At 61.0% G+C, this 23,232-nt stretch overlaps 2 protein-coding genes across 6 annotated transcripts in view; both read right to left on the bottom strand.

Annotated features, from left to right (window-relative positions):
- Positions 1-432: 432 nt before the first annotated feature.
- STOML2 (stomatin like 2) lies at positions 433-8,536 on the bottom strand. 2 transcript variants are annotated; one of them, XM_077816588.1, is made up of 10 exons: positions 8,397-8,536; positions 7,701-7,853; positions 6,347-6,446; positions 5,986-6,044; positions 5,150-5,251; positions 4,083-4,217; positions 3,027-3,171; positions 2,486-2,565; positions 1,564-1,692; positions 433-782 (listed from the first exon to the last, which is right to left on the bottom strand). In XM_077816588.1, the coding sequence occupies exons 2-10, from the start codon at positions 7,782-7,784 to the stop codon at positions 651-653; spliced, it is 966 nt and encodes a 321-aa protein (XP_077672714.1). In that variant the 5' UTR covers positions 7,785-7,853; positions 8,397-8,536; the 3' UTR covers positions 433-650. The 2 variants fall into 2 exon arrangements, with proteins under 2 accessions (XP_077672714.1, XP_077672713.1); XM_077816587.1 differs by lacking the exon at positions 8,397-8,536 and adding an exon at positions 8,158-8,303.
- A 7,534-nt stretch (positions 8,537-16,070) lies between these two features.
- Positions 16,071-23,232, bottom strand: part of ATOSB (atos homolog B) — a 70,678-nt gene continuing 63,516 nt past the window's right edge. For all 4 annotated transcript variants that reach the window (XM_077816581.1, XM_077816584.1, XM_077816580.1 and 1 more), the window contains exons 8-11: positions 22,867-23,025; positions 19,382-19,450; positions 17,437-17,639; positions 16,071-16,913 (exon numbers count right to left, since the gene is read on the bottom strand). In XM_077816581.1, coding sequence (XP_077672707.1) covers positions 16,760-16,913; positions 17,437-17,639; positions 19,382-19,450; positions 22,867-23,025 — 585 coding nt within the window. In that variant the 3' untranslated portion in view covers positions 16,071-16,759. The remainder of the gene's footprint in view (positions 16,914-17,436; positions 17,640-19,381; positions 19,451-22,866; positions 23,026-23,232) is intronic.

Raw genomic sequence — 23,232 nt, 5'->3', positions numbered from 1 at the left:
CAGCAAACTCTGAAACCATGAAAGGACACTTTTCCTACCCAGCGTGTAATCAGCCTGCGGAACTCATTGCTGCATGATGTCACTCAGAACTTAAGATTCAAAGAGGGCTGGGACAGTTCTGTGAGTGCCCATAGCCAGAGTTAGGAAAGTATTAAGTGTGTTAATTGGAGGTGGGATATAAAAATCTGTTTCTGGCTTCAAACCATCCTAACCACTGGGAGGAGACTCCCCTGAAGACAGGTTGTCCCAGAACTGCCCCTCAGAGGGGCTCTCGCCACCTTCCACAGCAGCAGCTGGTGCCAGGCACTGGTGGAGACAGGAGACTGGGCCCTGGGTCTCATCCCATCTGCCCAGTCCTATGTCACCGACCCTCCCAGGCACAGAGGAGCTGCTACCCCCTCCGGCACATAGGGCCAAGGACACGCGCTGCGGTTCCGGTGCTATTTCCTTTATTACATGATTAAATCCAAATACAAATAAGAACCAAAAGAGAGCGGAGAGAGTCTGATCTGGGAGGGTAGCAGGGCGTGACTGCCCCAGCAGGCGCCCTGCAGGGCTCCCACCGTGGCAGGAGCAGGGGTGCCACGCTCCATGACGGGTGCTGCCGCAGCAGTTTGTTCACAGTGATCCATGTCTTCCAGGCTCCTCCGCTAGCTGGAATTCACCTGATCCGCCTCAGGCAGCTCTGGGGGGGGGTGCTTGGGGACCTCGAGGGCTGCTGGGGTCGCTTCCGGGCTCTTTGCAGCTTGCGGTTTGGTCAGGGCGCTGTAGATGCCCAGGGCCTGGGGAAAGGGGAAGGAAGGGAGACCCAGCGGTTGCTGTGGACACAGCAAGACTCTGCAATGGAGGACTCTGGCACGGCAGAGTGCAGGCGGGCCAGAAGACACCTGCAGCCGGGGGCCCTTGCTCCAAGGCCTTCGACAGAACAGGGCTCAGTAGGGGCTACCCTGCTCAGAGCTCGGCCACGGCAGGGGCCAAGGCAGGGACAGCACAGGGGGTGTCACAGGGCAGACCACGTGAGAACGGCCCATGTCGGGAGTCACCACCAGCCCCTGCTCCCTCCCCAAGGTTTGCTGGGCTACTTCTCAACACTAGGAAAGGCAGCTCTGGAGGGCTGACACCCCCCCACACCCAGGGCCCCCTGTGCCAAGGTGATCTGACCGCCCCCCTTGGCCTGGCCCAGGGATGGACAAGGGCGACAGTAACTCCCACCCCAAGGGGACAGCGTGGAACCCAGTGGGGAGCTCGGACCTTGCCTTGCCCTGGTCTCCATGGAAGGCAGCGTCTCTGGGCTGGCCAGCCCCAGAGCAGGCAGCTGGGTTCCCTTCTCCTGTGCCTGGCCACAAGCTGCCTTAGCAGGGACCACAGCTCTGTCAGGTCCCATGGCGAATTCCCCACCCAGGAGCCTTCATGTCAGAGCGTTAGTAAATTCACAAGGACAAATTCCCAGCCCTGCCCCCGGGGCAATTTCCCTCCTTCCCCCCTTCGGCTCTGTAGCCGCTGAGCTCTCTGCTGCGACCCATGGGCCCAGCAGGCTGTTAGGCAGCGCTGCCCTGTGCTGACCTGCGTGACCATGCTGGTGACATCCCCGGTGTTGGAGGGCAGCAGGATGGTGTTGGAGTCCTTGGCCAGCTGGGAGAAGGCGCTCACGTACTGCTCCGCCACAGCCAGGGAGGCAGCTGCGTTGCCGTTCTGGAGAGGGATGGAGGGGGTCACACTGTGCACACAGCACAATGGGAGCTGCTGCCCCCAGCCGGATGCTGGACCCTTGCACCCCATGGAGCAAGGGGAGGGTCAGTGACCATGTCTGGGAAGCGGTGGGGCTCTGGATTAGGGTTAGGAAGTTCTGGGGACGAATCTGAAAATGGGAAGCCAGCTAATCCCCAGGGGGATCCCAACGGGCTGTAACCAACTTCCCCGCTCCCTGCCGAGGCGCCCCCTCTCCCCCACGGCTGGGCAGGGGCACAGAGCAGCAGGAGCCGGAAGGTCTCCTGGGAGGGGAGGGCTTGGGAGGTGGGATCTCCTCAGGGAGGGGAAAGGGAGCAGGAGGGTCCCCAGTGTGCTGAAGGGGAGCAGGAAGCTCTGTGGGGCAGGGCGATGGCATTGCAGCCTCCAGGCACTGCCACCAAGCCCTGTGGTGACCCCTCCGGCAGCGGGTCTCCCCTGCAGACCCCACGCACTGTCCTCCCCATGGCCACTGGTCTGTGACCGTGGCAGTGACAGAGGCTCCGGAGTGGGGGCTCCACAGGCAGAGGCTTGGGGCGAGCGGCGTGGCTCACTCGTGGGTAACGCACTCAGCCCAATGCATGCTGGGAAAGCCTCTCGCCCGCTCGGCTGCGGGGTCAGGAGGAAAGGCTGCTGCTCTCCTTTCCGTGTCCCCTGCGGAGGAGAGTCCCCCAACACCCAGCCTCAACACCAACGGAGAGCAAGGGCCTGGCACCTGGACACAGGCAGAGCCTCGGCCTCCCTAGCAACGGCCACTCACCTGCTGCGTCAAAGCATCAGCCAGGAGCCGAATAGCTTCTGCTTTGGCCTTGGCCTTGGCCAGCATGGCATTGGCCTCCCCTGGGCAGAAACGTAGGAGAGCAGGAGTCAGGGGACGGAGCGGAGAGAAGCAGCAGGGAAAGGGAAGCGGGCAAGCTCCTGCGACGCTCCAGGGATCGCTGCCACGTGGCTGAGGCTGCTCTGTACCAGGAGAGCTTCGTGCTCTGCCACAAGCCTGGAGGCTGAAGGTAGCAGGAAGCCTCCCTGCCAGCTAGCCCACAGCATCTCAGACTGCAGCCCCACAGTGCTAGTCCGCACCACACCCACAGTCACACCAGGGTCTCCCGGCCCGGAGGGCAGTTAAATACCCCACGGCTCCCGCTCAGTGCGGGGCCTAGTTCTGCAGGGCTGGCAGGAGGATCGCCTACTGCTGTCACTCGAGTGAGTGGCCTGATGCCCCCAGGGAGGGACCAGCTCTCTGCAGCATGGATAGCCCCGGACCCAGCCCCACCCCAGCGCCCCACCGTGCTCCAGTTCATTACCAGCAGCTTTGTTGATCTGTTCGGCCCTCTCAGCCTCGGAGGCCAGGATCTGGGCCTGCTTCCGCCCCTCTGCCACGTTGATGTCAGATTCCCTGGTCCCCTCTGACTCCAGCACTGTGGCACGTTTCCGTCTCTCGGCCTCCACCTGGAACCGAAGCACCAGGAGGGATGCTGCAGCCACCCCACAGATCACCCCCCTCCTCTAGGGGACAAAGGGAGGGGCAAGAGCAGGGGGCACCCTTCATCTGCTCCAGGCAGGGGCGTGCTGCTCATAAGAGGTTAAGACATCCCTGCTGGGCACCAAGCGAGCCCCAGGAAGCGCTGGGCCTGCTCCAGGCTGCGGGAGAGCACTGCCCGCACCATGGGGCCGTCCCTGAGAAGAGCTGAAACTCTCACCCACAGGAAGCAGCTTACACCAGCTCCACAAGAAAGCACTGACTTCCTCCTTCTCTGGGAGCCCACCAGCCCTACGTGGCTCACTCTGGACCTGCCTACCCAGCTCCCCTCTTACGCCCCAGCCCAGCCAGCAGGAGCTCCTGCCGAATCTCTGCATCCACACCCTGGGACTGCAAACCAGGCGCTCTCAGTGGGAGGCCCTCAGCCCTCTCTGCTGCCCTCTTAGAGCCTGAGCATCTGGAGACTCTCTCAGCCTGGCGCCAGCCCTTTGCGTGATAGGGGCGCTGGCAGGTCCTGAAGGCAGCAGCCAAAGGAGCACCGTGGTACCATGTGGCCCGGCCGCTCTGGGTGCAGAGTGACTACGCTCAGTGTCCTCAGCCGCAGACACCTGCACTTCTCCTCTTCTTGCCCAAGATCCCTGGGGACGGGGCCCTGCTCGGTCTGTTGGAGAGTGGGGGGGATGGGACTTCTGAGCTGTGGGTCCCTGCCCTGTGCTCACCCCAGGTACTGGCCTACTCAGGCAGCGTTCACAGCCCGTGCAGCCAACCCAGCTCTGGAGGAGGGGAGCCCACAGGGACTGGGACTAAAACCAGAGATCGGCACCCACCCAGCCCTCCCTGCACGTGGAGAGTGCAGGGGGTGGCCAGGCTATCGGCTGACCTGCATCTGCATGGATTCCTTCACCCGGGGAGGCACGTGGATGTCCTTGATCTCGTAGCGCAGGCACCGGATGCCCCAGCAGTCCGAGGCCTGGTTGATGGCATCCACGATGCAGGCATTGAGGGACTCCCGCTCCTGGAGAAGGCACAAGAACCCAGGAGCGCAGTGAGATGGGCTCAGCTCAGAACAAGGGGGCAGAGAAACAGCAAGGCCCTGCCCCTTCGGAGGGGAGGGGCCAAATCCAGCCCTGGAGGACCCACTTGCCAGAACCATGGCCCTGTGGCCATAGAGCAGAACCGACTGCCCCCACCCTTGTCATCAGCGCAAGGACTGCGGTAATGCAGGCACCCAGGCCACAACAGCAACCCTGAGAACAGGAGCAGCAGCCAGACAACCTCAGCCCGGCTCACAAGGGACAGCCATTCACAGGGACATGTCTCCCCTCAGCCCACATCTCCCGCTCTGTGAGGCAGGACACAGCCAGCCACAGCATTGCCACCAACAGGAGCTGCTCTCAACACGCAGGAGGCCAAGCCAGCTGGGTCCTGGCACAGAGCATCCGTCACGCAGGGGTTCTCACCGCAGTGAGAGTGGCGCGAGCTACCGACCTCCTTGGTGTGAGATCCGGGGGGGGGGCCACTCCCGACCCCGCGTCCGGTACTCATGGCAGCAAGAGTCACTCCAGTTAAACAGGGACACGTGAGGCTGGGACCCTTCCTGGGGTTTGGTGCCTCGCTGGGAGAGGCCCAGGAAGTGCCCTGAGCTGAGGGAGTTTGGCTATTTGAAAAGGAAACGTCTGGCTGGGGAGACCCCGTCACTTCCAGTGCCCCTGGCACCCAGAGATGATGCTGCTGCCAGCTCCTTCTTGACTCCTCAAGCGCTGGATTCCCTGCCCCCACACCCCTCAGCTGGCGAAATACCTCTGAGAACAAACACTGCCCCCCAGACCCAACTGTCACAGCCCCGCAGAGGGCGCTCACAGCAGTGCACTGAAGACACCATCCAAGAGTAGATCCTGTAAGGCTCAGGAGCCGAGCAGCACAATCCAGCCCCAGCCCATAACTTACCCGGAAGACTTTGTCCAGGGAGATTTTGCCCAGCTCGGACCTCATGGTGGTCTGGGCCAGCTGGGTCACCGCGTACTCGGGGTCCTCCACCCCATAACTGGCCTGGAAAGGGGGAGCAGAGACCATGATCAGACTCAGCACCCAAGAATCCTGCCAGCCCAGCAGCCACTTAGGCTGCTGCCAGCCCCCTCCCTCGCTGGTCAGTGGGGTGGAGCTCTCCCCAGAGTGGACAGTTCAGACAGTCGCTCCCCTGGGGCAGGGCCTTTCTGCTGGACCTAGTGCAACAACAGAGACACTCACTTCGAGGCCAGACAGAGTCCAGCCCCCAGAGCCAGTGTCTGCACCAGGATCCTTCAGAGACAGGGCCCAGACTGGAGTATCAGCATCAAGTCCCTGACAGTGAGAGTGGCTGGTGTTTCCGGCGGGGCTGGGACACAGAGATCTAAACGACCCCCACTGCTCTGGGGCAAGAAGTCTCATCCAGGGAGCTCCTGGAGGCCAGGCCAAGATCCCATGGAATGAGAGGATGATGAGGGAGGAGAGCAGCATGTTCAGCTTCTTCCCTCTACACCAAGGCAGCTGGGAGCTGCAGGGCCAAGCTCCTCCATGCTCAGGAGCAGAGGTCAGGCTGGGACAATGAGGAGGTGACCTCCCAGCCTCTCCCTCTAGGACTGCTCCATGCCTTGGTCCTTCCAGTGATTACAGATATCCCACCACCCCCAGTTTTTCTGCATGAGCAGCTGCCAGCTGTGTAGGGCAGGGAGCATTAGCAGATGCCTACACAGTGGGAGGTGGCCGCCTCGCATCTCCACGGCCACACTGAGCCCCGCTAGTACCTTATAGGGGTCCATGATCCGCAGGTACAGGACACCATCTATCTGCAGGGTGACATTATCTGCGAGGGAAAAGGAGAACATTCCTGTCAACAGGGCAACATCCTCCTGGATCCTGCAGGAAGGAAGTGGCATTTGCAGCCTGCCCCAGTAAAGAGAGATGGCCAGGCAGGGGCTCACAGGGATAAGCTACTTCCCATTTCCAAAGCGCTACAAATTAGGCCAAGTCCAGGTCCCAAGGGCCAGATCTGCATGTACTCGCCAAGGAGCCCACAAGGCTCCCACCCCCAGCTGCTGCCCCGCCCCCTGGGGTGCAGACAGGGGGCTGGGAAGGGGGAAGCAGGGCAGACGAGCTCCTCCTCACCCAGCGTGACGGCCGACTGCTCCGGGACATTGATGACGATTTCCTTGAGGCTCTGTACGTAGCGGATCCGATCCAGCAGTGGAATGAGGAAATTCAAACCCTGGGAGGAGAGCAGGGAAAGCTGGAGGGAAAGCTGCAGGGAAAGCCCAGCATCTTGGCCCCAGAGCAGAGGGCACTAAGTTGGGGAGCACAGCAGGGTGCTGGATCAGCTCCCACCAACTGGACAGCAAGGCTGGAGACTACTGCGAGGGCAACCTGAGTGCACACTGGTGCAGTGGTAGACCCAGGGGGGTGCAATGGACTCGCTCTACACGCTCAGGGCCTTCAGCTTCCCAGCTGCTTCCACCTCCCAGCTTAGATGCCTGTTGTCCCAATCCCCCCACAGCATCATTCTTTGTGCCTGCAGCGCCACCAGCTGGTGACTGGTGAGATTACCACAGAAAGAGAGCTTGGACTGCACAGGGACTACAGGGTTCAGAGGAGCAGCCGGGTTAGTCGGTATTCGCAAAAAGAAAAGGAGGACTTGTGGCACCTTAGAGACTAACCAATTTATTTGAGCATGAGCTTTCGTGAGCTACAGCTCACTTCATCGGATGCATACTGTGGAAACTGCAGAAGACATTATATACACAGAGACCATGAAACAATACATGAGGTGCATGCATACGATGAAGTGAGCTGTCGCTCACGAAAGCTCATGCTCAAATAAATTGGTTAGTCTCTAAGGTGCCACAAGTCCTCCTGTTCTTTTTACCGGGACTACAAACAGTCGAGCACGCTCTGCAAGGGAAATCTCTCTCTGGCCAAGAACGCACCCCACATGGAGCTCCCACACTCCCACTATCCAGCCAGGGCAGGAGGACCAGGAGACCCCAGAAGGGCAGGTGCACTCAGCAAGGAAAAACATAGACCAAGTACATTCAGTTTGAAGCTTTCATCACCTCTCACCCTCAGGAACGTGTGTGGGGGATGGGGGGTTCACTTTGTACCTTTGGTGGAGCTGCTATGATCTTTCTGCTCTAACCCTCCCCCACTCCATCTCAGAGACCTACTTGCACTCCCCACCCGGGCCCATCATATCAGGTGGGTGGGAGCACTGGGGAGCAGTGGCAGGAATTTCCTCCCTCTCCCCCGGAAGAGGACCCCGCTGTTTCTGCAGCCACTGCTGGCTGAGGACGCCAGGTAGGGAAGTCAGCCCAGCTCCCACATGCCAGCAAGAGGAGGAGCACACAGCACAGGAGTGATGCAAGGGAACGTGAGCCGGCAGCACAATCCCTTTTGCTCTGGCTCTTCGCTCTGATACTGCACCCGGGGGCCCCGCGCTCAGACTCCAGGGGGCGAGGAGGCTCCTTACGGGCTCCAGGATGCGGTGAAATCTGCCCATTCGCTCCACCACCCAGGCCTCCTGCTGGGGCACGAAGAGCACCATGGTGTTCATGGGCAGACTGGAGGAGCATCGCTGTGGGGCTGGGGCCAGCCATGCCCTGGGCCCCGGCCGCCGGGAGCTCTGGGGAGAGAAGGGGAAGAGTCAAGCCAGGCCATGACTGGGCAATAAGTGCCCCCCCCGCCAGCCCCGCCCCCCCCACACCGGGGACGCAGCCCAGGGGAGCCCCAGCGGGCAGCGCGAGCCCCTCGGGGGTGGGGGGGGGGTTGTCGATGCCAGCCCACGTGACTCTGCCTACGCTCCCTCCACTTCCTGTCCCAAACTCCGGGGCCAGGGGGCGCTGGGGGGGAGGGACGGGCTCCTGGCGCGTCCCGGGGCAGCTGGTCCCGCCCCTCCCCAGGCCTCGGCCTCGGCCTCGGCCTCGCACCTCCAACAGGAGCCGCCCGGCCCCGCGCGCCGCCCGCCCCAGCATCGCGCCCAGCCGGAAGCGGGTGTGTGCGGCCGGTCCGACCCCTCCCGCTCCGCCGGGAACACTTCCGGCCTCGGGGACGGCGCGGTTCCCCTGCCGAAACCCTTCCCCCCGGAAACACTCTCCCCACGCCCGGGACCAGGGCGGCGCAGGGCCAGAGCGTCCCCCGCGGCCCGCCCCGCCAGGAGCGCTGTCACCAGCGAGTTGTCGGGACAGAGCGTCCCCCCAGCCGGGTGAGACACCCTCAGTCTTCCGGTTCCGGTCGGCCGCGATGGCTGCTCGCCACCCAGCGTTCCGGCTCCTCCGGCGTCCCCCGGAGCCTGCGTGGGCAGGGGCAGGACTGCGCCCGGGGCAGCCGGGGAGACGGGGCGGGGCCGGGACGCCTGGGTTCGATTCCTGACTGGCTGCGGGGCGGGGCCGGGCCTCAGATGCCCCGCCCCCCGCGGGGCTTTCCCCACGGGCCGGCGCGGGGCCCCGGATGCCCAAGCCCTGGAGGTCCCCGGCCCCGCCCCTCTGGCGAGAGCAGGGGTGGGGGCGAACTACGGCCCGTGGGCCGGATCCGGCCGTTTTAATCCGGCCCTCGAGCTCCCGCTGGGCCGCGGGGGCTGGGGCTGGGGCTGGCCCCACTGCAGCCGGGGAGCAGGGTTCGGGGCTGCTCCACGCAGCTCCCAGAGGCCGCAGCGTGGCCCCTCTCCGGCTCCTACGCGTAGGGGCAGCCAGGGGGCTCCCCTCAGCGCGCCACCCCTGCAGCTCCCATGGGCCGGCAGCTTCAGCCAAGGGGAGCTGCAGGGGCAGCGCCTGTGGGCAGGGCAGCGCGCAGAGCCGCCTGGCCGTGGCTCCGCCTAGGAGCCGGATCGGGGGACACGGCCACTGCTTCCAGGAGCTGTGTGAGATAAGCGCTGCTGGGAGCCTGCAGCCCTGAGCCTCTTCCCGTGCCCCAACCCCCTGCCCCAGCCCTGATCCCCCTCCCGCCCTCTCGGTTCCAGCCTGGAGCACCCTCCTACGCTCCAAACCCCTCATCCTCAGCCCCACCCCACAGCCCGCACCCCCAGCCAGAGCCCTCACCCGCCCCTTGCACGATACTCCCCCGCCTGGAGCCCCCTCCCAAACTTTGCACTCCTCATTTCTGGCCCCACCCTGGAGCCCACAACCAGAGCCCTCACCCCCTGCCACACCTCAACCCCAATTTTGTGAGCATTCATGGCTCACTATACAATTTCTATTCCCAGATGTGGCCCTCGGGCCAGAAAGTTTGCTCACCCACGGGCTAGAGCCTGTTCCCAGGGCTGCCCCCATTCCCATGACTCCCTCCTTGGGCTGCTCTGCTCCCCACCGTGCAGCCACTGAGCACAGGTACCATGGGATGCCTCTGGTCTTAGCCTTGCCCCCTGTGCCTCCCTACTGCCCCTTACCCTGCGCTTTGGGGCAAGGACTATCTCTCTCTGTTCTGGCCAGTGGCCAGCACACTTTGAGGTGATGAAGAATGAAGGGTAGAGTGGAGACTGCCTGGAGCAGGGACTTGGCCCCTCTGTGCAGCTTTACACAACCTCCACCCTCACTCACTAATAATCCCACTTCCATCTGCATGGAGATGGAGCCCAGAATTCCCCTCTCCTGCCCGCAGGGTGGCAGAGAACTCCAGGCACAGCACTGGAAGGGATACACCCCTCCCTCGACACCAGCTTTTTCTGCATGTTGAAGAACACAGGGAGAAGGGGCACATGAGCTGTACAAAGCATGTTTGATATGAGAGCAGCTCTCAAGCAGCTTTATCAGATAGGTCTTGGCACCAAATGTCACTTTAGGGCCACGCTCCCTCTATCTCCTTGTGCCGTAGGGGCCAGTCTCCGCTCCTGTGACAGCCTCTAGCAGGAGTAAGTGCATTGATGATATGCTGAGCAGGTCTAGTGCCAGTCGGGGGATCTGGGGGCACAGTGCTACGGTGCCATTATCCCAGCTTAAGGTATGTCCCAACCTCCCTCACAGTAGGGCATCCTCTGAAAAGGCCATTCCTGTGTAGGCTGCTCATAGGTTTGGCCCGATCCCGGTCCTGCTGGGGCAGGTGGTGACTCTCCTGCGTCCATCCTGCAAAGACCTCACACTTCCCAGCAATCGGGCACAGCTTGGGCTGCTTCAGACCCTTTAGTGGCTGCTTCACCTTGGAAGGTGAAGATAGAAAGTGCTGAGCCAGACACTGGTGCCCTGTCGCCACAGCCCAGCTCAGGTCTGGCGTTTCACTAATGGTGGCATTGGGCGGTCAGGAGAGAACATGTCACAAGGGCAAACAGGAGACACCAGCGTTCAGGGAAGTGGGGGCTTTAAGATCAGATCGTGGGTACTCTGAAAGGCCCCCTAGTCAGGGCGTTAAACCCAGCATCATGGCTGAATCCCCCCTTGCCCCATTGCGCTTGCCTCCCCGCATCCCCCTGCAGCTTCACTGGGGTTGGGGATTCTTGTTCACTTTCCACCTGACCTATTGTGAACTGTGGTTGGTGCTGTTGAACCAGTTGCAGGGTTCCATCCCCGAGGTGGCTACCCAGCACTGGGACTGCTATGGCTGTAGACCACACTCGAAGTCTACACAAGATGAAAGGAGCTAGAGAAACAGTCCCTTTGACGGTGTCCACTGTAGAAGGTTTCAGTAGCCCTGGGCACAGGTAGCTACCTCCTGGCTTGAGCAGGAGCCTGAAACCACAAAGGACAAGATCTAACGCAGCTCACGTTCTTCAACTGAGCTCTGGCCCCAGCCACAGCAGCCTCTCTGCTCGCCTAGCCATGATACCTATCAGGCTCCCACTTTACATAGTACCTGAGCATTTCATGATCTTCAGTGCCTTTGTGCTCACAACCCCCTTGTGAGGCAGGAAATGCTGTTAGGCTGAAGGACTAAAGGACATGTCCAGGGTCACACCGGGCATCTGTGGCAGAGCAGGGGCTGGATTCCAGGTCGTCCAAGTCCCAGGCTAGAGACCTACCACTGGCAATCCGGCCTCTCCTCTTAGCACAATGAAGACAACCCCATGCATTCAGTTTCCAAACAAACATTTATTAAATTACAAAGGAGAAGTACCAGGTACTATATTTCTTCTTCTTTTCTTTTTTTTTTTTTTTTCTTCTTCAAGTTTTTGTAAGTGTTTGTTCCCCCAACTCGTTTCTGGAGCAGGATGCAAAATCTTGTGAACAACAGTGCCGAGGGACCAGCAGCTACAGGGGCCATGGGGAAGGGGACGACGGAGCCTCCCCATGAAATGGACGAAGCAGCAGCTCTAACCTGAGGTAGCTCGGCCGGAGTCACTCCCTCCCTCTGGGGCCCGACAGCCTCCTTTGAAATGCGGAGATCGCTCTGGACCCCCAGTGCCCCGGCTGCGACACAGGCTCTGCACAAAGGCCTGCTGCTAAAAGTTACACTTAGAATCGTGTCCCTCCACATCAGCTGTGGGAAGAGCTGCTCAGCTGGAGATAGTGCATGGCCTGCTGGGAACTGTAGTCCTCACGCCCACCACCCTGGTGTGCAATAGGGAAGGAGGAGCTGTGCTCTGCAGGATTTTCCCCTTGGCCCCGGGGCCTGGCATGCAACTAAGCCCATGCTTCCTCCTGCTGGGGGGGAAGTGTGTGCAGGAGGTCTTTCCACTCCATCCTTAGGGGTCCTTGTTTAACTCCCCACCACCCTGGGTCTCAGGCCCTATTTGTTCCCTCACGATCTCAGGCACCTCAGGCCAGACTCTTGTAAGCCCAACTCCTGGGCTAGAGAGAGTGCCAAGGCCTCCCCATTTCTCTGGCCACTTCCCCTCCCACCCCTGATTCCCTCACATCTGGGGCCAGGACAGGCTCCATCACATTCTCTGCAGGGTTCTTCCAGGCTGGGGAGATATTGCTCCAAACAACCCTAAATCCCATTCCTGTGACTGCCCCAAACATCAAGCCCTGTGCTTGGCCCTCCCCCCATTTGCATTCTTTTCTCCCCAAGTTTGCTAGGTCACAGGGCTAGAGCCATTGCCCCCTCCCTGTTTCCTGCCATCCAATCCCACAGTGCAGTGAAAACGCTGAGCAGCCACTTCCTGTCACCGGCCCTGAGCCCCAAGCAAGGTGCAGCAAGGCAAGCCGCGGCTCCGTCAAAGCCAGGGGAGCTCAGGTGACTCACAGCTGAGGGACCTGCCAGAATTCCCCCTGGGAGGGCTCGGCTGGGTCTGGAGGGCTCAGCTGGTTGCGGTGACTCAGGCAGAGCTCACTCAACCCTCCACAGGCACAGGCAGGAGAGAGGAGCCTAGGGTGAGCCCAGGCAGGGACTGACAGAGGGGAAGGACCATCTCCCATGGCGGGAGATGGGGTATTTACAGCCACATGGGGCCTTGGGAGGCCAGCACTGTCTCTGCTGTCAGCCAGGGAGTATGGGGTTAGCCCAGCCCCTAGGATCCCCCTCCTGTAACCCCTCATACCAGACATGCCGCCAGGGAGTGACCACATGCACCCTCTGGCTTCCCCTTCTCACTTGCAAGGCCCCACTTGGCCTCACTCAGCCCATGCCCAGTGCCTGGGGCCAAGGCTGAGCCCCGGAGCTGTCTGCTGCAGCTGGAGCTTTTGGCTTTCCTGCATCCTCAGAAACAGCCACACCTACCACCAGCTCCGGCTGGGCAGGGGGATCTATGCACCAGCATTACCCCAGAACCCCGCCCCTGCCCCAACGCAGCCTGCTTAGTGAGGGCCCCTGCTCCAGGGGGGCCCCGGGCTCCAGACCACCGGAGCAGACACTCAGAAACGCTGGGTGCCCCTGCTCTGGGAGGGAGGGGAGAGGAGAGAGCCCCCGCCCCCTTCTCACAGGGGCTTGGGCTTCCTTTGAGAAGTCTCCTGGAGCAATACCCATGACAACAGATACAGCTCAGCCCAGCTCACATGGATGTTGAATAGCAGGGGTGGTCCCAGTACAGACCCCTTCCCCCCCCTCCCACACAGCACCCCTGGCCACCTGCTCAGCCCACCGCTGCAGCCAGCAACTACTGCCCTGCTATCCAGGAACACCCCAAGGGCTGGACTTGCCCACAGGGGTAGGGGAGCAGGAACAGAGGCTCCGCCAACTGACTGAACAAGGGCCCAGTCCCTGGGGAGACAGGGCCCAGCAGGCCACACACGAGGCCTTTCCTCCGGGCCATGCACGGGGGCTCTTGCCAGCCCTCCAGTTTCCTCAGGTGGAGCTGGGGCTTCTGCAGAGAGCACTAGGACTAGTGAGAGCAAGAGAAGAGCCCCTTCCTCCGACAGCTCTGCCAACACCCCTCAGTCTCAGCCCACCGGCCCTGCACGGCCAGCCCTGCCAGTGCCCCTCAATCCCAACCCTGCCAGTGCCCCTCAATCCCAACCTGCAGCCCTGGGCTCTCCCTCCCACCCTGCCAGTGCCCCTCAATCCCAACCTGCAGCCCTGGGCTCTCCCTCCCACCCTGCCAGTGCCCCTCAATCCCAACCTGCAGCCCTGGGCTCTCCCTCCCACCCTGCCAGTGTCCCTCAATCCCAACCTGCAGCCCTGGGCTCTCCCTCCCACCCTGCCAGTGCCCCTCAATCCCAACCTGCAGCCCTGGGCTCTCCCTCCCACCCTGCCAGTGTCCCTCAATCCCAACCTGCAGCCCTGGGCTCTCCCTCCCACCCTGCCAGTGCCCCTCAATCCCAACCTGCAGCCCGCCCTGGGCTCTCCCTCCCACCCTGCCGGTGCCCCTCAATCCCAACCTGCAGCCCTGGGCTCTCCCTCCCACCCTGCCGGTGCCCCTCAATCCCAACCTGCAGCCCTGGGCTCTCCCTCCCACCCTGCCGGTGCCCCTCAATCCCAACCTGCAGCCCTGGGCTCTCCCTCCCACCCTGCCGGTGCCCCTCAATCCCAACCTGCAGCCCTGGGCTCTCCCTCCCACCCTGCCAGTGCCCCTCAATCCCAACCCTGCCGAGGCCCCTCAATCCCAACCTGCAGCCCTGGGCTCTCCCTCCCACCCTGCCAGTGCCCCTCAATCCCAACCTGCAGCCCTGGGCTCTCCCTCCCACCCTGCCAGTGCCCCTCAATCCCAACCTGCAGCCCTGGGCTCTCCCTCCCACCCTGCCGATGCCCCTCAATCCCTACCTGCAGCCCTGGGCTCTCCCTCCCACCCTGCCGGTGCCCCTCAATCCCAACCTGCAGCCCTGGGCTCTCCCTCCCACCCTGCCGGTGCCCCTCAATCCCAACCTGCAGCCCTGGGCTCTCCCTCCCACCCTGCCAGTGCCCCTCAATCCCAACCCTGCCGAGGCCCCTCAATCCCAACCTGCAGCCCTGGGCTCTCCCTCCCACCCTGCCAGTGCCCCTCAATCCCAACCTGCAGCCCTGGGCTCTCCCTCCCACCCTGCCAGTGCCCCTCAATCCCAACCTGCAGCCCTGGGCTCTCCCTCCCACCCTGCCGGTGCCCCTCAATCCCAACCTGCAGCCCTGGGCTCTCCCTCCCACCCTGCCGGTGCCCCTCAATCCCAACCTGCAGCCCTGGGCTCTCCCTCCCACCCTGCCGGTGCCCCTCAATCCCAACCTGCAGCCCTGGGCTCTCCCTCCCACCCTGCCGGTGCCCCTCAATCCCAACCTGCAGCCCTGGGCTCTCCCTCCCACCCTGCCGATGCCCCTCAATCCCAACCTGCAGCCCTGGGCTCTCCCTCCCACCCTGCCAGTGCCCCTCAATCCCAACCTGCAGCCCTGGGCTCTCCCTCCCACCCTGCCAGTGCCCCTCAATCCCAACCTGCAGCCCTGGGCTCTCCCTCCCACCCTGCCGATGCCCCTCAATCCCTACCTGCAGCCCTGGGCTCTCCCTCCCACCCTGCCGGTGCCCCTCAATCCCAACCTGCAGCCCTGGGCTCTCCCTCCCACCCTGCCGGTGCCCCTCAATCCCAACCTGCAGCCCTGGGCTCTCCCTCCCACCCTGCCAGTGCCCCTCAATCCCAACCCTGCCGAGGCCCCTCAATCCCAACCTGCAGCCCTGGGCTCTCCCTCCCACCCTGCCAGTGCCCCTCAATCCCAACCTGCAGCCCTGGGCTCTCCCTCCCACCCTGCCAGTGCCCCTCAATCCCAACCTGCAGCCCTGGGCTCTCCCTCCCACCCTGCCGGTGCCCCTCAATCCCAACCTGCAGCCCTGGGCTCTCCCTCCCACCCTGCCGGTGCCCCTCAATCCCAACCTGCAGCCCTGGGCTCTCCCTCCCACCCTGCCGGTGCCCCTCAATCCCAACCTGCAGCCCTGGGCTCTCCCTCCCACCCTGCCGGTGCCCCTCAATCCCAACCTGCAGCCCTGGGCTCTCCCTCCCACCCTGCCGATGCCCCTCAATCCCAACCTGCAGCCCTGGGCTCTCCCTCCCACCCTGCCAGTGCCCCTCAATCCCAACCTGCAGCCCTGGGCTCTCCCTCCCACCCTGCCAGTGCCCCTCAATCCCAACCTGCAGCCCTGGGCTCTCCCTCCCACCCTGCCGGTGCCCCTCAATCCCAACCTGCAGCCCTGGGCTCTCCCTCCCACCCTGCCGGTGCCCCTCAATCCCAACCTGCAGCCCTGGGCTCTCCCTCCCACCCTGCCGATGCCCCTCAATCCCAACCTGCAGCCCTGGGCTCTCCCTCCCACCCTGCCGATGCCCCTCAATCCCAACCTGCAGCCCTGGGCTCTCCCTCCCACCCTGCCGGTGCCCCTCAATCCCAACCTGCAGCCCTGGGCTCTCCCTCCCACCCTGCCGATGCCCCTCAATCCCAACCTGCAGCCCTGGGCTCTCCCTCCCACCCTGCCGATGCCCCTCAATCCCAACCTGCAGCCCTGGGCTCTCCCTCCCACCCTGCCAGTGCCCCTCAATCCCAACCTGCAGCCCTGGGCTCTCCCTCCCACCCTGACAGTGCCCCTCAATCCCAACCCACAGCCCCAGTCCCACCAACCAGTTTTGTTGATACCCCTCAATCCTGACTCAGTCTCCCCTGCTCTTCCAGTGCTGAGCGTCTCTTGCTCAGCCTCTGCTGTCGTGCTGGGCTGTGCAGTTGGTCGTGCAACATGCACAGGGCATCAAGAGCAGAGCCCATCGGACTCACTGCACTTGTGATCAAGGCTTGGTTATGAGCCACACCGTGAACCCTCCATCCTGGCTCCTCACCAACAATAAATACTAATAAATACAGCACCTCCCCCTCCAAGAGCTGCCATCTGCTCCATCCTTCCTCACAGCCTGGGAGCCAGCTCAGCTCCGCCTGATCCGAGCCCCACAGACCGACAGGCCTCCTGCCCCCGAGCCTCCCTTGTAGGGCATGGCTTGGAGCTGTGGCAACCAGAGGCCTAGGAGCGTCTCAGACCCACTGGGGGCACAGGAGCCAGCATGCCAGCTCCCGGACACACCATGCCGCCATCTCTATGATCCCGTCACCATGCTCACTCTCTGGTACAGGCGCGAAGCTGCTGTCAAGGGGTACGTGTGTGTGCCTCACGAACCTGCAGCTTGGTGGGGGCCAATACCTCGGGGAGGAGATGGCTCCGCTCTCTTGCCCTTTACTTGTCTACGAAGTGCTGGGGTGAGGGTGGAGAGGGGGGCATGGAACTCCCCGAGCTCAGGCCCGGGGTGAGTAGCAGGGGTTCCTTGGCATCTCCGTGAAGGATTTCAGTTCGTAGGGGATCCCCGAGTCGACCTCGATCGACTTGCGGGAGAAGAGCAGCCGGATGTCGTTGTGAAGGTAGATCTTCCCCGATTTGGAGCTGTGAAACCTGAGGGCAAACGAGACCCCCTGAGGCAGAGGCTAGGAGCTGCAGCAGGGAGGAGCAGTCGCTCCTTTGGGGCCACGGCAGGAAGGAGGAGCCAGCAGCAGGACCAGAGCTGTGGGGTTCCCAGGAGGCTCTGGCTGCAGGAGGGGAGCTCGGCACTGCAACCCTCTTCTCATGGCTGGCAGCTTCCCCGTGGCCTTCTGTCCTCCTTCAGAACGGCCACCGCTTCCCACTGCCAAAGGCCCCGGAGCCAAGAGCTGCCCTGGGCAAGGTCACTGCCATGGCCTGGCAGCCTTGCAGGTGGCAGTCAAGACGGCCGCCGTCTCCCGTTGTTCCCAGCGGTAAGGAAGTCAGGCTGCCGCAAGGGGAACGGCCACCCCTGGGCTCAGAACCCAAGCCGAGGGGAACAGGAGGCTGCGAGGGAAAGGGAGGAGGGGTTGGGGAAGGAGCTGCTGTCCAGAAGAGGGGCCAGCTCCCCGGGTGATGGGACCCATGGCCGTCCCTCCCTCGCCACCTCAGCCCCTACCTCAGGTGCATCAGGTAGCAAAGGACCCTCCTGGGCGGGCTGGCGCAGGCCGGGTCGCTGCGTGCCTCGCCGGGCCCCTCCTCCCCCACGGGCACCAGGAAGATGCGGTGGCGCAGAAAGGTCAGGTGGCTGGCCGGCATGTCCTGGAAGTCGTACGTCACCAGGAACATCTTTACCACAGTTTTGTTAGGGTTAAATAAGGTCTGGAAATGGGGAGAGAGCAAGTCAGTGGGGGGAAAGGGATCTGAGCCACAGGGGGCAAGGCTGGGTGCAGAGGGGCTTCCAGGAGGTGTCCAGGCCCCACAAAGAGCAGGGGCCAAGGGGCTGTAGGACAAGCACAGGGTGTGACCAAGTGGGAATTTTTCATACTATTTTGTATGAATACGGTGCGTGCCTCAGTTTCCCCTATGTGCTGTCTGGGTAACTAGGTGGGTGGGGAGGAGGTTGTTCACTCTTTGCAGAGATCCAGGTGTGATTGACGCCTGGCTGTGTGAGGCCTGGGCCCCACCCCCATGGAGAGTCCCAGAAGACAATGGCCACTCCAGCTGCCCAGACATTTGGCACGAATAGCAGACCCTTGGCAGGAAGCCAGCGGGGGTCTGACCAGCTGGAGAACAAAGGGCTAAGGAGGAGGCCAGGTGGGGTTGATAAGTGTGGGCTGCAGGAGGCAGGAAGATAAGCTCTGGGCTGGGATTAAGGAGGGGTCAGAGGGCTCTGGGACTGACCCAGCTGGACTGTGCTGTAACTTTCTGTTCTCTGTGTTAACTAAGGACTTTCTACTCTGTGTCCCAGACAGCTAATACCTCTCCTGCTGCTGCCCTGCTGGCGGGGAGTCGCTGCAGAGACAGGACATCGGGGGGGCATTGCTCCCTTTGGGGGTGCAAGTCTCCCTCTGGTGGACTCACAGCCCGGAGCTCATGGCATTAAGTAAGGGATCTGAAGGATCTGAGGGTTGGTCCCAGGAGGCCGCAAGGCTAAGGGGCTGACCCCCGTGAGAGTGTGACCCTAAGGGGCTGACACACTGAAGGGCTCCTCCCAGGGACTGTTCCAGAGCCATGCGAGAGCACCGGGCCCGTGGATCCGTGATACAGGGGAAGGGGGAGAGACTTGTTGCCAGAGGAGCTCTCCCAGCACCCACCCGGCCAGGGCGGATGTCCGGGTACCAACGATGCGTGTGGTGAGGCTCAACACTGGGGTCCCTCATCCCCCAAATCCATGTTGCAGGTACTGCCGTCCTTCCCAGCAACTCCTCACTCCTTCCCTGGCCTCAATCCCCAGCTCCCCCTCTAGCCCCTACCCTACCAATGGGTGAGACATCAGCCTTCACCCTCATGACCCCTCTGGCCTCCAGCAACACCTTCCCCTGCCCCTGCTCCTGCTCAGCCCCGGCTGCACTAAGAGCTTCCGAGCAGCATCCTCCAGCCACTTGAGCTCTCCAGGCCTGTAAGGGAGTGGTGTTTCCTAGTGGTCTGAGCAGGGCACAAGGAGCCAGGACTCCTGGGTTCCAATCCCCGCTCTGACATGGCAAGGCCCTGGACCCTAACCCTAGCCCTTCTGTGCTTCACTTTCCCCATCTCTGAAGCCTCGACTCAAGTTCCTATATTGGTGCCCATCACTGTGGTATCTGAGCACCACCTGCCCAGCACGCTCAGTGCCGCTCCCTGCTCTGCTCACGGCAGAGCTCTTTATAACTGCCCTCCCTGCATCTCTGCTTTCCCCTTCTCCTTCCCTGCCAGCTCCCCACAGCTCCTGCACCGCCCCCATGCCTGGATCATGCCCGTGGTTCCTCTGGCTCCAGATCCCGGAGGCTGTTCTGCACCCATCTCTCTGGATGCTCCAGGCCCAGCTCATTCCGTGCAGCCAGGCATCACCCAGCACCGCCCGGGCCAAGGCAACCGACCCCCACTCCCCATCGTTGTGCTGCAGAGAGCAGGAGCTGACTCACCACTTGGATGGTTCCAGATTTGGGGACGCTGTAACCCTTCTTTCCCAAGGCTTCCAAGTCTATCACTCCCTGGGACAAGGTCAAGAGAGAGCACATGAACCATTTGGCAGCACCGCGGGACAGCCCAGCCCCAACACAGGGCCCAGGAGTAGTCTGGGACAAGGCCACCAGAGGGGACTCTCGGCAAGGCCCCACCTGCCCCCTGGAAGAGAACCTCTCCCCCAGCACATCGAAGTGCAGGGACTTGCCCCAGCAGGGGCTATACAAGGCCACACCCAGCACCCAGGGCTGCCTGCCCAGGAGACACAGCAGAGAGGTGAAGGCGAGATCATCCAGGAAGTTTTTGGAAAGCGTAGGGGACAATTTCCTGGTGCAAGTGCTAGAGGAGCCAACTAGGGGGGAGCTTTTCTTGACCTGCTGCTCACAAACCAGGAAGAATTAGTAGGGGAAGCAAAAGTGGATGGGAATCTGGGAGGCAGTGACCATGAGTTGGTTGAGTTCAGGATCCTGACACAGGGAAGAAAGGTAAGCAGCAGGATACGGACCCTGGACTTCAGGAAAGCAGACTTCAACTCCCTCAGGGAACAGATGGGTAGGATCCCCTGGGGGACTAACATGAAGGGGAAAGGAGTCCAGGAGAGCTGGCTGTATTTCAAGGAATCCCTGTTGAGGTTAGAGGGACAAACCATCCCAATGTGTCGAAAGAATAGTAAATATGGCAGGCGACCAGCTTGGCTTAACGGTGAAATCCTAGCGGATCTTAAACATAAAAAAGAAGCTTACAAGAAGTGGAAGGTTGGACATATGACCAGGGAAGAGTATAAAAATATTGCTCGAGCATGTAGGAATGAAATCAGGAGGGCCAAATCACACCTGGAGCTGCAGCTAGCGAGAGATGTCAAGAGTAACAAGAAGGGTTTCTTCAGGTATGTTGGCAACAAGAAGAAAGCCAAGGAAAGTGTGGGCCCCTTAATGAATGAGGGAAGCAACCTAGTGACAGAGGATGTGGAAAAAGCTAATGTACTCAATGCTTTTTTTGCCTCTGTCTTCACTAACAAGGTCAGCTCCCAGACTGCTGCGCTGGGCATCACAACATGGGGAATAGATGGCCAGCCCTCTGTGGAGATAGAGGTGGTTAGGGACTATTTAGAAAAGCTGGACGTGCACAAGTCCATGGGGCCGGACGAGTTGCATCCGAGAGTGCTAAAGGAATTGGCGGCTGTGATTGCAGAGCCATTGGCCATTACCTTTGAAAACTCGTGGCGAACGGGGGAAGTCCCGGAAGACTGGAAAAAGGCTAATGTAGTGCCGATCTTTAAAAAAGGGAAGAAGGAGGATCCAGGGAACTACAGGCCAGTCAGCCTCACCTCAGTCCCCGGAAAAATCATGGAGCAGGTCCTCAAAGAATCAATCCTGAAGCACTTACATGAGAGGAAAGTGATCAGGAACAGTCAGCATGGATTCACCAAGGGAAGGTCATGCCTGACTAATCTAATCGCCTTCTATGATGAGATTACTGGTTCTGTGGATGAAGGGAAAGCAGTGGATGTATTGTTTCTTGACTTTAGCAAAGCTTTTGACATGGTCTCCCACAGTATTCCTGTCAGCAAGTTAAAGAAGTATGGGCTGGATGAATGCACTGCTTTCACCTGTTGGTAGAAAGTTGGCTAGATTGTCGGGCTCAACGGGTAGTGATCAATGGCTCCATGTCTAGTTGGCAGCCGGTGTCAAGTGGAGTGCCCCAGGGGTCGGTCCTGGGGCCGGTTTTGTTCAATATCTTCATAAATGATCTGGAGGATGGTGTGGATTTCACTCTCAGCAAATTTGCGGACGATACTAAACTGGGAGGAGTGGTAGATACGCTGGAGGGCAGGGATAGGATACAGAGGGACCTAGACAAATTGAAGGATTGGACCAAAAGAAATCTGATGAGGTTCAATAAAGATAAGTGCAGGGTCCTGCACTTAGGACGGAAGAACCCAATGCACAGCTACAGACTAGGGACCGAATGGCTAGGCAGCAGTTCTGCGGAAAAGGACCTAGGGGTGACAGTGGACGAGAAGCTGGATATGAGTCAGCAGTGTGCCCTTGTTGCTAAGAAGGCCAATGGCACTTTGGGATGTATAAGTAGGGGCATAGCGAGCAGATTGAGGGACGTGATCGTCCCCCTCTATTCGACATTGGTGAGGCCTCATCTGGAGTACTGTGTCCAGTTTTGGGCCCCACACTACAAGAAGGATGTGGATAAATTGAAGAGAGTCCAGCAAAGGGCAACAAAAATGATTAGGGGTCTGGAACACATGACTTATGAGGAGATGCTGAGGGAACTGGGATTGTTTAGTCTGCAGAAGAGAAGAATGAGGGGGGATTTGATAGCTGCTTTCAACTACCTGAGAGGTGGTTCCAGAGAGGATGGTTCTAGACTATTCTCAGTGGTAGAAGAGGACAGGACAAGGAGTAATGGTCTCAAGTTGCAGTGGGGGAGGTTTAGGTTGGATATTAGGAAAAACTTTTTCACTAGGAGGGTGGTGAAACACTGGAATGCGTTGCCTAGGGAGGTGGTGGAATCTCCTTCCTTAGAAGTTTTTAAGGTCAGGCTTGACAAAGCCCTGGCTGGGATGATTTAATTGGGGATTGGTCCTGCTTTTGAGCGGAGGGTTGGACTAGATGACTTCCTGAGGTCCCTCCAACCCTGATAGTCTATGATTCATCCAGTCTGATCAGCTGCGTGCCACAGGCCACCACCACCCACGAAACCCAACAAACGAACTGGAGCAGAGCATCACAGCCTACAGGAGACAGGATGTGTGTGCCACAGGCAGAGAATAGAGGGCTCAAGACCCCCACAAGGGCAAGGAACTGATGCAGGATTTTGGCCACAGGCTGGGGAGGAGCTGGCAGAGGGTCTCCCCTCCATTAGTGCCCTGTAAGGAGGGGCGTTTCCCCCCCGACAGGCTGGGGGTTTGGAGCTCACGGGTGCTGAACTCATTGCTCTGTACCGAGAGCCACATGCCTTTATAGCAGGCACCTGGGTCGGGAAATACAGCCCACGGGCAGCCACTGGCTTCTATACTGCTACTCACAGCTGACATCAACTTAATACAGCGGGGCAACCCAGGGCGACTCCAGGTCCCAGCATGACCTGCTAGCCAAGAATAAGATGTGACCGGCCAGTCACCTTCCAGCCCTCCATATCTAGGCCTCTAATCACGGCACAGGCAGCCCCCACACCACCATGTCAAACCCCTCCCCCAGAGCGGGAACAAAGCCAAGCTGAGGCGTGGATCCCGAAGTCATGGGCTCGTCTCCCCCACCGGCAGCCCCTGGCATGTGCAGTCTCTCTAAAGAGGGCAGCCTCAGCCTGCTTCATTTTGCACACCCTCAGCCGGGCAGAGCTAGGGCACTGTCCCTGGTCTACCCGAACAGCCTGTTCCACCGTGTGCCAGCGAGCACCCCATGCCCCCAGCCCCTGCCCAGCAGCGTACCAGGAAAGGTGAGGGCGCGCTGTGTTCCGAGATGTCAAAATAGGTCACGTCGACGGGTAAGGTGGCGTGTTGGGGGCAGTAGGAGCCGCTGGCCCCGATCTCCGCGGTGAACCCTTCAATCCTGCCTGATGGGGCGAAGCGCCCCTTCAGGATGGACTCCTGGGGAGAAGAGACGAGGGAAGGGCACAGCCCTCAAATGCCGATTCTGCTGCTAACCCTCAGCCTGGACTCTGCGTTCCACTCCCAAGCCAGCAGGGTCCTGCCAGGACCGTGCCCTGCGCCCCGAAGGCGTACCTGCATCCTTCGCCCCAGCCCTACGGGTACACTCATGGCGGTATCCCAGCAACAGACCACTTCCATTGGGGA

This window comes from Eretmochelys imbricata, chromosome 5 (assembly GCF_965152235.1).
Source record: "Eretmochelys imbricata isolate rEreImb1 chromosome 5, rEreImb1.hap1, whole genome shotgun sequence".
In the NCBI taxonomy this organism is placed as follows: Eukaryota; Metazoa; Chordata; order Testudines; family Cheloniidae; genus Eretmochelys; species Eretmochelys imbricata.
The sequence above is the reverse complement of the archived record's forward strand: the minus strand, read 5'-3'. Positions and strand labels throughout refer to the sequence as shown.